This window comes from Alternaria postmessia (assembly GCF_024291825.1).
Source record: "Alternaria postmessia strain BMP 2775 chromosome Unknown scaffold_118, whole genome shotgun sequence".
Lineage (NCBI taxonomy): Eukaryota > Fungi > Ascomycota > Dothideomycetes > Pleosporales > Pleosporaceae > Alternaria > Alternaria postmessia.
This window is the reverse complement of record NW_026260191.1, coordinates 26,776-40,259: the sequence shown is the minus strand read 5'-3', so window position 1 is coordinate 40,259 and position 13,484 is coordinate 26,776. Positions and strand designations below refer to the sequence as shown.

At 50.5% G+C, this 13,484-nt stretch overlaps 5 protein-coding genes across 5 annotated transcripts; 2 read left to right on the top strand and 3 right to left on the bottom strand.

Annotated features, from left to right (window-relative positions):
* Positions 1 to 453: 453 nt before the first annotated feature.
* Positions 454 to 2,115, top strand: J4E82_010277 (uncharacterized protein; the record flags this gene model as incomplete). The annotated part of the gene is made up of 1 exon (XM_051736492.1): positions 454 to 2,115. The coding sequence occupies one exon, from the start codon at positions 454 to 456 to the stop codon at positions 2,113 to 2,115; it is 1,662 nt and encodes a 553-aa protein (XP_051583748.1).
* Positions 2,116 to 2,970: 855 nt separating this feature from the next.
* On the bottom strand, positions 2,971 to 4,157 carry J4E82_010276 (uncharacterized protein; the record flags this gene model as incomplete). Its single annotated transcript, XM_051736491.1, is given in 3 exon segments — positions 2,971 to 3,356; positions 3,393 to 3,530; positions 3,545 to 4,157. 3 exon segments carry the CDS (start codon positions 4,155 to 4,157, stop codon positions 2,971 to 2,973), a joined length of 1,137 nt encoding a protein of 378 aa, XP_051583747.1.
* A 1,178-nt stretch (positions 4,158 to 5,335) lies between these two features.
* Positions 5,336 to 7,176, top strand: J4E82_010275 (uncharacterized protein; the record flags this gene model as incomplete). Its single annotated transcript, XM_051736490.1, has 4 exons — positions 5,336 to 5,769; positions 5,834 to 6,456; positions 6,561 to 6,888; positions 6,951 to 7,176. The coding sequence occupies 4 exons, from the start codon at positions 5,336 to 5,338 to the stop codon at positions 7,174 to 7,176; spliced, it is 1,611 nt and encodes a 536-aa protein (XP_051583746.1).
* A 238-nt stretch (positions 7,177 to 7,414) lies between these two features.
* On the bottom strand, positions 7,415 to 7,938 carry J4E82_010274 (uncharacterized protein; the record flags this gene model as incomplete). The annotated part of the gene is made up of 3 exons (XM_051736489.1): positions 7,415 to 7,503; positions 7,553 to 7,819; positions 7,881 to 7,938. 3 exons carry the CDS (start codon positions 7,936 to 7,938, stop codon positions 7,415 to 7,417), a joined length of 414 nt encoding a protein of 137 aa, XP_051583745.1.
* A 2,803-nt stretch (positions 7,939 to 10,741) lies between these two features.
* Positions 10,742 to 12,400, bottom strand: J4E82_010273 (uncharacterized protein; the record flags this gene model as incomplete). The annotated part of the gene is made up of 2 exons (XM_051736488.1): positions 10,742 to 12,078; positions 12,154 to 12,400. The coding sequence occupies 2 exons, from the start codon at positions 12,398 to 12,400 to the stop codon at positions 10,742 to 10,744; spliced, it is 1,584 nt and encodes a 527-aa protein (XP_051583744.1).
* Between the last annotated feature and the right edge of the window lie 1,084 nt (positions 12,401 to 13,484).

Here is a 13,484-nt window from a genome sequence, read left to right as displayed (position 1 = left end):
TATCCAACCATCCCAACACTGTACCAGACGTTCCATAGGTCAGCCATCATGGACTGGAGACAGCAGGCGATTAAAGCTTAGTCCAATGGCCAAGCTATTGTTGTGTGACTTTATGAGCAACAACAGGTAGCTAATAATCTTGGGCCGCGATAAGAGGGGCCGATAAACCGAGGCTCTCCAAGTAGCCACTCTTGCGCCACCATTTCCTTGAGACATCATACATCTTTCTTACTAGAATGAGACGTGAGACCTTCCAGCCTCATGATGATTAACTTGCTCACAAATGCCACTCATTTAGCCTGATGGCACATGCTCACGTACGCTGATGACTAAAACGTAGCGTGTCGATTACCCCGCGAACTGGCTTATCTGGCGGACGGCGTACAACACGTTGCGCGACAATCCTTCCCTCAACGCTAGTCACGCACCATCATCGGCTCTAGCAAGTTTACCATGGCAATTCGACTGATTGACACCGACACTTTGGAGCTGAAATCGTTTGTGGAGTCTGACGTTCCCAAGTATGCGATTCTATCACACACCTGGGGCCCCGAAGCAGATGAAGTCACATTCCAGGACATGTTGGCTATGAATAGAGGGTCTGAGAATCCAAAAAGGGAGCGACCAGGATATCTCAAGATCATCGAAACTTGCCGAAAAGCCAGGTTAACCGGCATTGGCTACTGTTGGGTGGACACATGTTGCATCGACAAGACCAGCAGTGCTGAGCTGAGCGAAGCGATCAACTCCATGTTCAAATGGTATCGCGATGCAGCTGTTTGCTATGTCCTCTTGTCTGACTTCGAGATTGGAGATACCCGAGACATGACGTCGATCAGCGGATCCAGATGGTTTAAGAGAGGCTGGTGTTTACAGGAGCTTGTCGCTCCGCGACACGTTGAGTTCTTTGACCGATTATGGAGCTTCCTTGGAACAAGAGAAGAACTGTCGTCCCGTATCTCGAAAATCACAGCTATTGCAACGAATGTTCTGACCGGACAGGTATCCATGGATACACTTCCGATAGCTCAAAGGCTGGCGTGGGCAGCGAAGAGAGAGACAACGAGAACAGAAGACATTGCTTATTGTCTTTTGGGGATTTTCGACATACAGATGCCTATTCTTTATGGGGAGGGCACAAAAGCGTTCATACGTCTGCAAGAAGAGATCATGAAACAGTCGAACGATCGTTCGCTCTTCGCGTCACGGCAACCTGGCGTGCGGGAGCGGTACTGCAGTTTGCTAGCGCCTTCCCCAAGGTACTTCGCTCATTGTGCGAACCTCGTCCATACAGAGAGTCACGTGTATCAGGGTAGTGCATATGCTTTGACCAACAGAGGATTGCAATTTTCTGAGACTGAACTCTATATCGACTATCTTTCCGGCTTATATGTCTTACCTCTATCCTGTATCTCGTCACCAGATGCAGAGGTTATCGAGGGTTTACTTCTAGAGCAAGTCGGACCGAATCTTTTCGCAAGATTGAGTCAGCGGCCTCGTGTGGATATTGTACATCAAATCCGCTTTAAGCGGAAAGTGCCTTCATTTGTCAAGAAAGGGATACATATCGCCTCGCATGTCACACCTTCGATTCATGCAGACATGCTCTTGGCAGATGAGTATTCGATACAAGTATCGTCAGATACACTCAGGCTTGATCATCCCTACGCACTACAGATTGAAGACGAGATAGCCGGTAGCCACCGATGGGACATTGCTGGACTGCGGTTCCTTACGAGGGGTCATCCAAACTTCCGAGGCTACTGGAAAGTCAACGTAGAGCAGGCGTTGAGCTTGAGCGATAGGTACCTGGTACGTGACATGGAAAAACAATATTGTTATCTATCCTGTGGGTTTGAGTGGCGGGATAGAACCAAAGGAAGAACGTCAGAACCGTGGGTCTTTCTATACACAGAATCGTTCCAAAAACAGTATAATGGTACCGGTATTGTTCCAAGTCCTTTCCTTCAGCTCTCAGGCCAGAAAAGTCTTGCAACGAGTCGACTGTATCTCGGTCGTCATCGATATACTCGTGTGTACCTTGACGCGTCGATTAAGGTAGACGAGCAGCCACGGAAATACAGGCTCAAATTCAACTTGACCAAAGCGGGATAAATAAGTAAAGTAGGTTGCCCTTGGCGCTAGATGAATGCAACGAGGAGACTAAAAGGATGAGTCGTAGAAAAACTAGGCTAGAGATTCGTGGGCTTGACCTTCGCGTCAGGTAAATTGATGATTCGACAAGTACAGAGCTACCACCTTCAAAGTTGTTAGAGCGTGGAGCTGTCTACATAATGGCGCAACGAATATTGGTTAAGTGGTTGTTTGGTGATTGCTGCCGGCGAATTAGCGTCACAACCTTACCAGCCACGTTAGAGTTGTATGGAATTTGTATGCGACCGAGTACATCATTAGACATGCGCATACTAAGAAGAGTAAAATTCGTTCACTACGAACAATCGCGAAGGATGACGATTCCGATGATCGATTACGGTGTCGCCAGGAATTAGCGTGCAGCCCCGCAATAACGTCCCTAGGTAGCAGGCAGGATGCTTGTGATCTACAGCCTCGATGCCCCTTCATCGTCGGCGAATTTATACTAACTTTCGGCCACCCTTGTGGATAGGTGTCGCGCTAATCCAGTTCTTGGCGTACGATCTGCGCGGACCCGGTCCCCGGATCTTCAGATACGTATGGAACCCCCTACTGGCTTCCATTTGCAACGATAACTCCACGTACCTTTGACTAGGTCTCTTAGAAGCTAGTATATATGAGGTCATCCTAGTTGCCCACTTCGGTACCTGTCGGCAACGGTTGAATCGTTGTCGTGGCTGCTTGACGCAAGTACCGCAGACAGACAGAAGTAGCTATCTATTCCGACTACGTTCGAATCAAGCACGCAAGTCTGTTCATCGTGACAGTTCGTCAGCCCTACTCGCACCGAATATCCTTAAGATTCACCGAGCCGTTTCACAATTTCGATCTAAGCGCATCGACCTCTTCCACGAAGCCTTGCTCCCAAGCCTCGATTCCAGCGCTCGGATGCCAGTCCAACCTCTTCGCAACTTCACCGCGTGTCTTGCAAGTGCTTGCGAAACCCAACTCAGCAACTTGCTCCACGCCACCAGTGAGCAATCTAGCTCCCTCCGCGAGACTCACAGTCCTCACGATGTTGCCGTCAACAAGGCCGGCTTTGCATACAGCATCTGCGACCGCCTGCGACACGTCAATCCACGTGTGACGTCGATGCGCGCTGAAAATAGCGCCCTGCTTGCCCGTTGGAAGGGAGGCGCCATCCTTTGACAAGATGTCGATGAGCGTCAGCTCGTATAATCTTGCAAGGTCCTCGATATGGACTGCAGCACCAAGTTAGCGTACATCGTGTAACTAACCTGCCGCGAAAGAAGTACCGTTATCCCATACACCCTTGCCATCACCAACAACGATGGCTTGGCCTTCCGTTATCGCCGCTCGGACCAACCGAGGCACTTGCAGACTACGCTTGTTCCATAATCCCGTGCCAACCTGGCCTAGGAGTTAGTACCATGGGGTTCCGCAGATTGCGGGGACGTGGAGGCATCACTCACACCGTAGATCAATGGAGACATGAGGACGACTGTCTTCACGCCTGACTCGAGACCAGCGTCTATCATGCCCAACTCCGTCGTCCGCTGGATGTATCTCTTCCTAGCATTGCGCCTCTTCTCATAGGTATAGATGTCGTCCTCGGAATCGTTGAATTCCCGATCCGGGCTGGGTTCAATGTGATCCCCGGAAAGTGGTTGGTCAGCGAGATTCGAAACGCCCGAAGTATGCACCAGCCATACGTCTCTGCCAGTGTGCACTCGGCGTAAGGAAAGGCCTTTAACGAAGGCTACAGCGCTGGCAAGATGATAGCCCAGCGTCATGTTGAAGACGACATCGTACTGACTTGCTATCTCGACAAGATGCGCCGTATCCTCCAGGCCCTCGAAGAGCACAACCTTGAGCCTGGAGCCAAAGGCATTGTGAAGCTGCGCAACTCTGTCCTGGCCACGAACCAGACACGCTATCTCGGCCTCTTGGATCGATGGGTGTTTGCTGCGGAGTAATTGATGGAGTACGCTACCACCGATGTAGCCTGTGACGCCGGTGAGGAGGATCTTCTTGCGAGTCATGATTGAACACGCGGGTATCGTGGATGAGATGTAAGATACTGGCGAAGAGGGTAAAGTGACTGATAACAATGTGGTTCGAAAACTTGCACTCCTCCATATACCGTCTCTTCGCGTGAGCAAGACGGCCAGGGATTCACCCTTGCACCAGAAAAGCTTACGAAAACATTGTGGTTAGGCCACCACGACTGGGACCCGACTTCCAGGGAAGCGCTTGAGCCTTCTTTAGCCTTACTTTCCACCGTTGGAAGCTTGTCATCACAAAGTTTCGATATTTATCCGGTACGGCCCGCCTCACTGCCGACTGGCTGAATGAAACCTTAATAGATTCAAGGACTACCTAGATATGTCAAACACTGATGACGTCTGTCGCATTTTGCGATCTCGTCTAGCAGCGGAGTCATACTACCATCCACTGCGCGGCCCGAATACTGAGGTTATGCGTAACAGACTATCTTCCTATAAAGCATACACTGAGACAGTAAGGTTTGGTATCGGACCCTTTATTGGCGCGGTCCGAAACGCTTCAGCCTCATGCAATGTCTCGTTGGTGCATACTACAATATCAGGGCGACTGAGTAGTCGGTACAACAATTTCCGGACGAGGTAAGCTGGTTCGCCAAGCGATAAGCACCGAACGAACAAGGTGCACCTGTCAGCTTGCACTGACCCCCTTCGATTCAGACTCCGTACATTGCCGAAGTTTTGCCCGTCCAAACGAACAATCATCCTTATTGCTGAGTGCGGACTAGAGATACGAGTTCATACATTGGCTACAATGTGCAGTCAGCTAGTCGCTGCATGCAAACAGGCGAGAATTTTATTTACATAGCTCACTATCGTATATACATGGCTGATAGTTGTTTGTGGACAGCTGACTGTTGTATGCATATAGCTGACAGCTGCATCACGCGTACATAATGCTCACAACCCTGCAAGTGGACTAACACTACGCTACGTCAGCAAGGCTGTAATCATTAACCAAACTTTGGGAAGATAAGAGTCTTCGGAGAATCTACAGCGATCGACTGACTTCTTGAAACAGGAGATGGCAAAACAACTAAGAACAAGACAGTCACCATCGAGATGCTGTGACTATAAGACGCTGCTCCTACCTCATGGGTCAGCATTGCAACAGCTGAATTTAACCACACTCATCGCGTTCCCCTTCACCAAGCACGATGAATTTATCTACCCCTACTTTCCCATGGCATGTCATGCCGACCCTTGACTCACTCACGTCCGGGGACAAGCTTTCTACCATGGAGCTGCCCCATCCACGCACAATAGTGGCAAGTCTTCTAGCCATAGTATTCACGCTATCCTACTATCGATCTGTCACGAAGAAGACAGGCCTCGAAAACTTTCCTGGGCCATGGTATGCACCCTACACGGCTATGCACCTTCGATGGCTTTTCGCCCGCGGCACGATCCACGAGTATGTTGAGAAGATGCACAAACAGTATGGTGATGTGATTCGTCTGGGACCAAGGCAGATTTGGGTCTCAGACAAAGGGGCTATGAAACAGATTCTTCTTACCATTGACCTACCAAAGGTTACTATGTATGCCGAGATCTCGAGAGACAGAAGTAGCCCAGGCCTTTTTGGAGAAATGTAAGTAACAACACTCTATACCCACCTCTAGCAAGAAAACATGGGCTAATGATCGAAATCACAGCCGCCCAGTGCCCCACCGCAACCTCAAGAAGTTTCTCAGCCCTGCCTTCACCGTGGCATCTGTGGACAAACTAGACACCTACTTCAAAGCATGCGTATCCACCTTGCTTGACAACTACTACGATGAAGTCAACAAAGCCGTCTCCAAAGATCTCAGTTTCAGGCCTAATGGCAATATCCAAACAGACCTCATGCGCGATCTGCATTGCCTTGCCTTGGACATCATGGGCGAGTCCTCATTCGGCAAAGGCTTTGGGCAGATTGACAAGATTTTCGATCCGAGAAAGATGCTTTCGAGCAGAGATAAGCGGTGGAGTAAGATTCCCAATGCGATCTTCGATGGGCAGGCCAGAAGGTATGGATTAGTTTTCATCAAGAGATTCCTGAGGCGAATGGGGTATGAATGGGAGGTTGATTGGCCCAAGGAAATGACCACTGCTATTTGCGAACTCGTCGACGAACGTGCTGCAGCACAGGGATCAGCAAAGAACGCAGCACGTATCGATGTCCTACAGCATATGTTGGATGAGGGTGCGCGACCGGATACTGGAGAGCGTATGTCGAATCAGGATATAATTGATCAGATGTCTGAACTTCTTCTGGCTGGTTCGGAAACGACATCCGGTAAGTTCTAACCCCTCATGTTCTCCCTTCGGCCTTACATTGGCTGACCATCTACTTAGGCACGATGGCATGTCTCTTTGTGGAACTCGCACGAACTCCCGCAGCCCTAAACAAGCTTCTCGCTTCGCTCCCCCCTCTTTCTCCTTCATCCCCCATCCTCGACTCCAAAACCGTGCGAACGGACCCACAATATCGCTACCTTGAAGCCTGTCTCAAAGAAAACCTGCGCATGAACCCCATTGCTTCTGAACTAGGTCGTCGCACTCTAGATCAAGGCCACAATGTTAATGGCTTTGATATTCCGCCCTATACAATTGTTTCAGCCAGTTATAGGGCACTACATCGGGATGAACGATACTGGCCCGAGCCAAACAGGTTTTGGCCAGAACGATGGCTGGAAGGTGAGGAGAGGGAGGGTGCGCCGGAACCAGAGTAAGACAACCCTTGTATGAGACGAGAGGTGCAATTTGGACCTCTGCTAACAAAAGATACAGCATGGATGCTTACTTTCCGTTTTCTAACGGTCGACACAACTGCATTGGACAGAATTTCGCGTACGCAGAAATGCGCACAGTATCTGCAAACCTCCTTTCCCGCTTCTCGCTCGAGGAAGCTGGTTATCAGGAAATTCAACTTCGGCAGTTCATCACGATGCAGTTCCATGATGGGAAGTGGAAGGTTGTGTTGAAGCCTCGGTGGAGAGAAGGCGCGGAAGCTTGAGGCATGAACCCTTGTGGGATGACGGCAACGCTCAAAGCATATATAGCTTGGGTAAAGTATTCCATTGACTAAGAGGTTACGGAGAAGAGAAGGTAGGTAGCAGCTCATGCTGTCATCTATAGGAAAAGAAGTAAACTAGCATCCAAACAAGCTTATTACTCGATATCTCTCGTCCTCCTTGGCATTATGTATCTCCCTTGTGTCGGCCCTACTCACTCATTCTTCTCACTCTCAGAATCTAGTACATTGGGTCACCAACGGCTGTAATAGACGCAGTGCATACGCCATTTTGACAGTATCCGGCGGGTGTAGCCCAGCCCCAAAGTTCTAGAAATGATTAGCTTCATAATGCGATGATGGAGTTGGTGAAACTTACCGACAGACTGTCCGTTCGTAAAGATTGCGTTTGCTGCCCCGGAGATCGTAGCAGAGCAGGCTTGCGTACCGCTAAGCTGATCACAAGTAATGATGAACGGAGCGGTGGCCGTCACTGGAACAGTGGCAGCACCATAACAGCGTCCTCCATCGCACCAAGCTGCCACACTGCTGGCTGTCTGGTAGTTGTTGCCATCGACAAGAAGGTTTGAAATCGAACCGGCAACGGTAATGTTGCAACGGTACGATGAATCGCATGCACCGGACACTAGTTTGAGCATTAGTTAATTGAATACTTTTATATTTTGAAAACAACGTGGAAGACTTACTTAGACCATAGGCAGCACCGAGAACACCGGAGAAGGTTTTGTCGATCACGCCTGGCATCGCAGGAAGGTTGTTAAGCGATAGGACACCTTGTCCTTGGACTGGTGCAGAGAACGTGGACGGAAGAGCTGTGGAAGCTGTAGCTGCAGTGCCAGTGGGCGCAGCAGTAATCGTGGAGGCCGCAGCCGTGGTAGATGTAGATCCTGAGCCAACTACAACGGCAAGCAATGTCGAGGACGAGAGCTTCACTCCCACGAGGGGCGAGGAGGACCCGCCTACATTGACACCGAGCAACGGTGCAGCCGTGGACGTGGTGACGACTGCGCTGCTGGCTTTCGAGGAGACCGCAACAACTACGCTGCTTGCCTTGGAAGAGACTGCGACGACTACGCTGCTTGCTTTGGAAGAGGCTACCACGACGACGCTGCTGGCCTTGGAAGATACCACTGCAGCGGCACTGCTGGTCTTCGAGGTCACCGCTGCGACGGCACTGCTGGTCTTGATAGTGGCTGCTGCGCTGCTAGTCTTCACTGCGCTGCTGGTAGTAGCACGTGCTTCGATCGGATCGGCAACAGGTGCGGCCGCGACCAATGCGCCAAAGAGTGTGAAAGTAGCGAGGAGCTTCATCTTGATGGATTTGTTGTAGTGAGCGAGGAACAGAGACTGAGAAGGGGGAAGAGATGCCGAGGAGGACGAGAGATGAAGAGCGAGAGTAAGGTTGGATGCCTGGAGCTGGAGTTGCTGAGGATGGTTTCTGTATCTGCAAGGAACGGTTCGTCTTTATGTGTTTCTGGATGTTGAGAGCTACACTCTTCGAGCATCCCCTGAGCCAACATTATCTGGAATTCGTCCTTGATCACAGTCCTCGATCGATGTTGGCGAGGAATGCAAATCTCCATCCAAACCTCAAGTCTGGCCCCTACTGACCACAAACATCCTCCGGATCTAGAACTCTGCGTTGGGAACGACTTTGGAGAACGCCTGGTGTACGCCATCGGAAGTGCGCCAAGCTGGGTACCTGCTTGGTGGACTGTTTTATTGGTGCGGGCCAGCCTCGTGCAGCACTTCTTAATTGTAATGTTTAAGCAATTCTGTAGCACGGGTGCTGTTCCGTTATAGGCTCGAGTGGTGTAGCGTCATCTCGGGGACCCTGAAGCTTGGAATTTAGCGCGTCTCACGAAAGCCTGGCTCGTCATACTGGTTGCTTTGTGCTGAGATAAGGCGCCAAGCAGCAAATCAACAACCAACCAAGAGAGAGCCGTGTTGCTTAGGTGCCGTTCAAAGTTTAACACTAGGGAGTCTAGTAGTCCGGGACGTCTTCCGAAAGCACGAGCGCTGGCTTGAGCTAGTGCCGATGCGGGGCGTTTTCAAGGGTCAACACCATCTTGACACACGATACTGTTCGTTTGCCCGACATGAATATCCGCTTCGTCTCCAGGTTTCGGATTTAGTGTTGCTTGAGGTATGTCACGCCCATCGTTGGAAGTGTGCTTCGGTGGATCGCAGTAGGTGGTCCCTCTCCAAGACCCGCCCGTTAGACGCGACAAGTGGTCTTTCTAGATGCGCATGGATCTCTGATAGTTGGCATCGCAGTTCCATGGTCTTTCTTGACACTCCATCGATTCGATAACGACAATTTCCCAACAATGTGGCAACTGACAAATGTATTTCGAGTCCTCGACCGTCGGTTTACATGACGCCTCTCTCACGACGCCTGTACATGAAGATGTAAGCCTAGAGCAGTGGGATACGCCATCGATAGCACGTCACTGAGTTTTGCGGTGATGGCGCAGGACCAGACCCATCAACGCCTCGTTCTTTCCGGCTGCACGGTATCGTCGATCGTCACAACTAGCGTAGCGAACGGTTTGATCGACCTGCCACGTTCCGATCGTCGCAGGGGTAAAATGACGGTAGCGATCGAAAGCTTGTTATGGTAAGAGGCATGAACATTCCCTCACGAATTATTGGACTGGTGCGTGTCGGTAGCGCAACACCTACACTGGTTGGTGAACTCTCGGAAGCCTCGCCTTGCATCCCCAGACTCTAACGGCAACAGCCGGATCACTCATCGAAATCAAGGTCGATAGAACCTCATCTGGACCGAGATCCAGGTACATGGACATAGCATGAGCGCGTGGCGTATGCAGGTCGACCACTAGCTTGTCTCCACCACAAGCGGGTGTGCCTGAACGGATGCGTTCCACTCTCGCCTGGACATCCAACAACCCAGTCTGATTTATTCTCCGGGGTCCCGGCCTTAGCCGTACGGCATCGTCTCGCACCGATTCAATTTAGACCCACAAGACGGTAATCCTAGTTCGGCCTGCTCTTGTAGCTAAGTAGGAACGGAGTACGGTAGATGCATGACCAAGAAGCTGAAGGAGGTGTATGGCTCAGAAGGGATGCAGCCTTACCCCGCTGTATGGGGTTTACGACACAGTCCTGTCTGCTAGCCACGAAATGCGTGTTTATATTAACAGCTTAACAGCAAAAAGCGGGGTTCAGGGACATCAGCTCAATGGTGTTGTCCCTGGCAGAATTTAGTTGTTGTTCGTGATGCAGATGACGTCGCCCAGCTCTAGTTGTTACATGGTACAATAATCGTGTATCGCCACTAAGTAAGACTCGTGGAGTGCACTGCTGCTTGCAAGCCAAGCCAAATTTAAGCATGAGTGTAGCGTACGATGCACCCTCCGAAGTGCGATTCATGAACATAGTCCAGACGTCCTTGGCACAACCACAGCACGCTCAAGGTGTGGAAGTATGAGGGGTCTACGAAATTCCACGTATGGAAAAGCGGGATGTGGAGGCGCGCCAAAATTGAAAGTGCAAATAGGTGTGACCGCTAGGGTAGAAGTGATTACTTGACTAGCACATGCACGCCCTTACTGCTCTGATCCACACCAGGCAGAAACACATCATGCACGAAATCGACATCCTTTCGGCTTGAGTTGAAAAGTTCCATATCGAACCGCCTAATCACAGCTGCAATGCAAATCCGCATCTCCGCATACGCCAAGTTCATACCCACACATGATCTCGTGCCACGGCCGAAAGCCATGAGGAACCTGTCCAATGGCTGCCCATCGGATGTTCTAGCACCTACAGCGCCGTTGTCATTGAGCCAGCGCTCTGGAATGAACGAGTCTGGTTCAGGGAAGATTGACTTGTTGGTATGAATCAAGGGAGCGGTCATGCCGACTGGTGTGAATGCGGGAATGATATAATCTCTATAAACCATAGGCGAGCGCGCAAGGCGCGCATTGCGGATCGCAAGACCGTTGCTCATTCGAAGGCCTTCACTGATAACAGCGGTGAGATAGGGCAGTTTCTCTAAGTCCACAAGCGCCTTACGCTCGTAGGGATCTGGCATAGCTGATACTATCTCCGCCTTGAGCTTTGTATAGGTGGACGGGTTGTCGAGAAGGTGGAAGAGGATAGCGTTCAATGTGTTGCCGACTGTATCAATCCCAGCGCCGACAATGACCTGGCTTTCCTGGCTGAGTCGCTCAAGGTTCTTCTCGTTGGGTGGTAGATCGCTGTCGAGGAGGTCGTGAAATATCGTGTGCTCGCTAGTCGTGTTGCTGTCTGCAACTCCAGATCCCTGCCTGACTTTTTCCTTTTTCGTAAAAACCTCTTGCACGCGTCGGTTGTTCATTTTCCGGAGGTCCATCATCGCTGCGTATTCGGGGCTTCGTTTTTCTACCCAGTCTTGCGGTAACGCGTTGATGACAGAGTGTAACCAGGGTGCGTATCGAGTGATCAAAGAAAGGGACGCAAATCTCTTGTTGGCCTGTGTAAAATATGGTGCAAAGTCAGGGTCGTCGAGAGACTTTTGTTCCACGCCCATGGAGTATTTGATGATTACGTCTGCAGCCAAACAACTGAATGCTTCACATGTAGGTATGGCTCTTTTGGCAAGATCATATTCCTCGAATCTTGTACATAATCTTTCGACGTACGTCCAAATCATATCCTGTAGGCCCATGATGCGCTGTTTGGAAAAGAACGGATTCATGGCTGCGCGGCGGATACGGTGGTGGTAGTGATCGTCTGTACTGAAAGCTGTCAAAGGATTGCCGAACTCAGCAGTCATAAAGTTGTATTTGTCGCGTGGCGCGGATCGAGTATACAGCGTTTCTATGAAGGTAGGATCAGAAACGTGGAGTTCGTAAGGGCTGATGCGAACTATGGGGCCTTGATCATGTTAATATTACTGCCGGCAGAGACGAAGGCGGCTCAATCCCCGACAAGGGCCGGGTGGTGACATACCATATTTTTCATGCATCTTCTTTATTTCCGCCCAGTATCTACCCCATTGGAAGACATCGAAGTAGCACTCGTAGCACAACGTCACTGCGGCTAGCTTTGGACCTGGAAACTTTGATAGAGGGCTGATGTATAGCTGGTAAACTGCGTTGCCAATTAAGTAGGAACAGAACAAGACAACTCCGATAAGTATTGAGTAATGCGAGAGATTATCGCGGATACCACCAGTAATTGTTTCTTGCAGGACCATTCTTGCGAGCTTTGGTTGAGTAAAGAAGTCGCGTCAGGTGGTTGGCGAGGTGGGTTTGTTCAGAAGTGGAGAAACTTTACCTGGCATCGCAAGGAAGTAGATCGAGTTCAATTAACCTCTCCAGCTGCATTTGGGGATTGTTCGTGAGATTGGTGCAGACTGAACACGTCATGCATGATGCACGGTGTTTGTACGACGGTCCATGTGGTGTGTGTTGCTTCTTTCTGATGACCCCGCGTCTTCATTTAATGCTACCCAGAGCACACGGCCCTCATGCAGCTCAACAATCGGAAGCACTGCGGAACTCTCTGATCTAGCAAGAACCTGAAATGCGCGAACGTTGTATGCCTAGATGGTAAATGAGCTCAGCTCCTGTGATGCCAATGGATGCTGTACGGATGCCTGTTAGCACAGAAACTGGTGTCGCGGCCGCCTCCGTCAGTGCGAGGACATATGACTTGCTGGGTAGCGAAAAGGACTAAGTGTGCTTGGCATGCATGGAGAGAAATCTCGCGTAGAGGCCTGACACCTCTCTAGGGGAGAGCAACTAGACAGAGCTACCGCAGATTATTGTAGGATTGATAAGAGAGATTTGCGACGCTGCGACCGACCGACAAAGGGTTGTGAGTTCTATGCAATGGGAACTTGCCAAGTAAACGCCTCCACGTGTCGCTAGTCGGATCCCCAACTCCGCTTACAATCAAGTGAAAAACATCGCAATTCAGGATGAGCTTGTGTAGCATGCTCCCAGAATAATCTGGTCCGACATTACTCGACACCCTCCCAATTTATCGATGCATACACCAGGAAGAAGGCATCCAATCGCTCAACCCACCACACTCGTTCAATCACATGCTAAAGTGTTGAGGGCCGGCAACGCGATGGCAGGCCATTCGTCACATGCTTCACGCGCATCAGTCTATTGTTATGGGATAGACCAAGCGACTAAGTGCACTTCCCGCATCTTTGTGAGCAAACACCCGCCAGCGGCCCGTCAAATCGTTGCGGGGTAGATATCTACGCTGCGGCTCTACCCGCAAGCCTCCATTCCAGTTGCATGGGCTACCGATTAACCCTCCTCGGC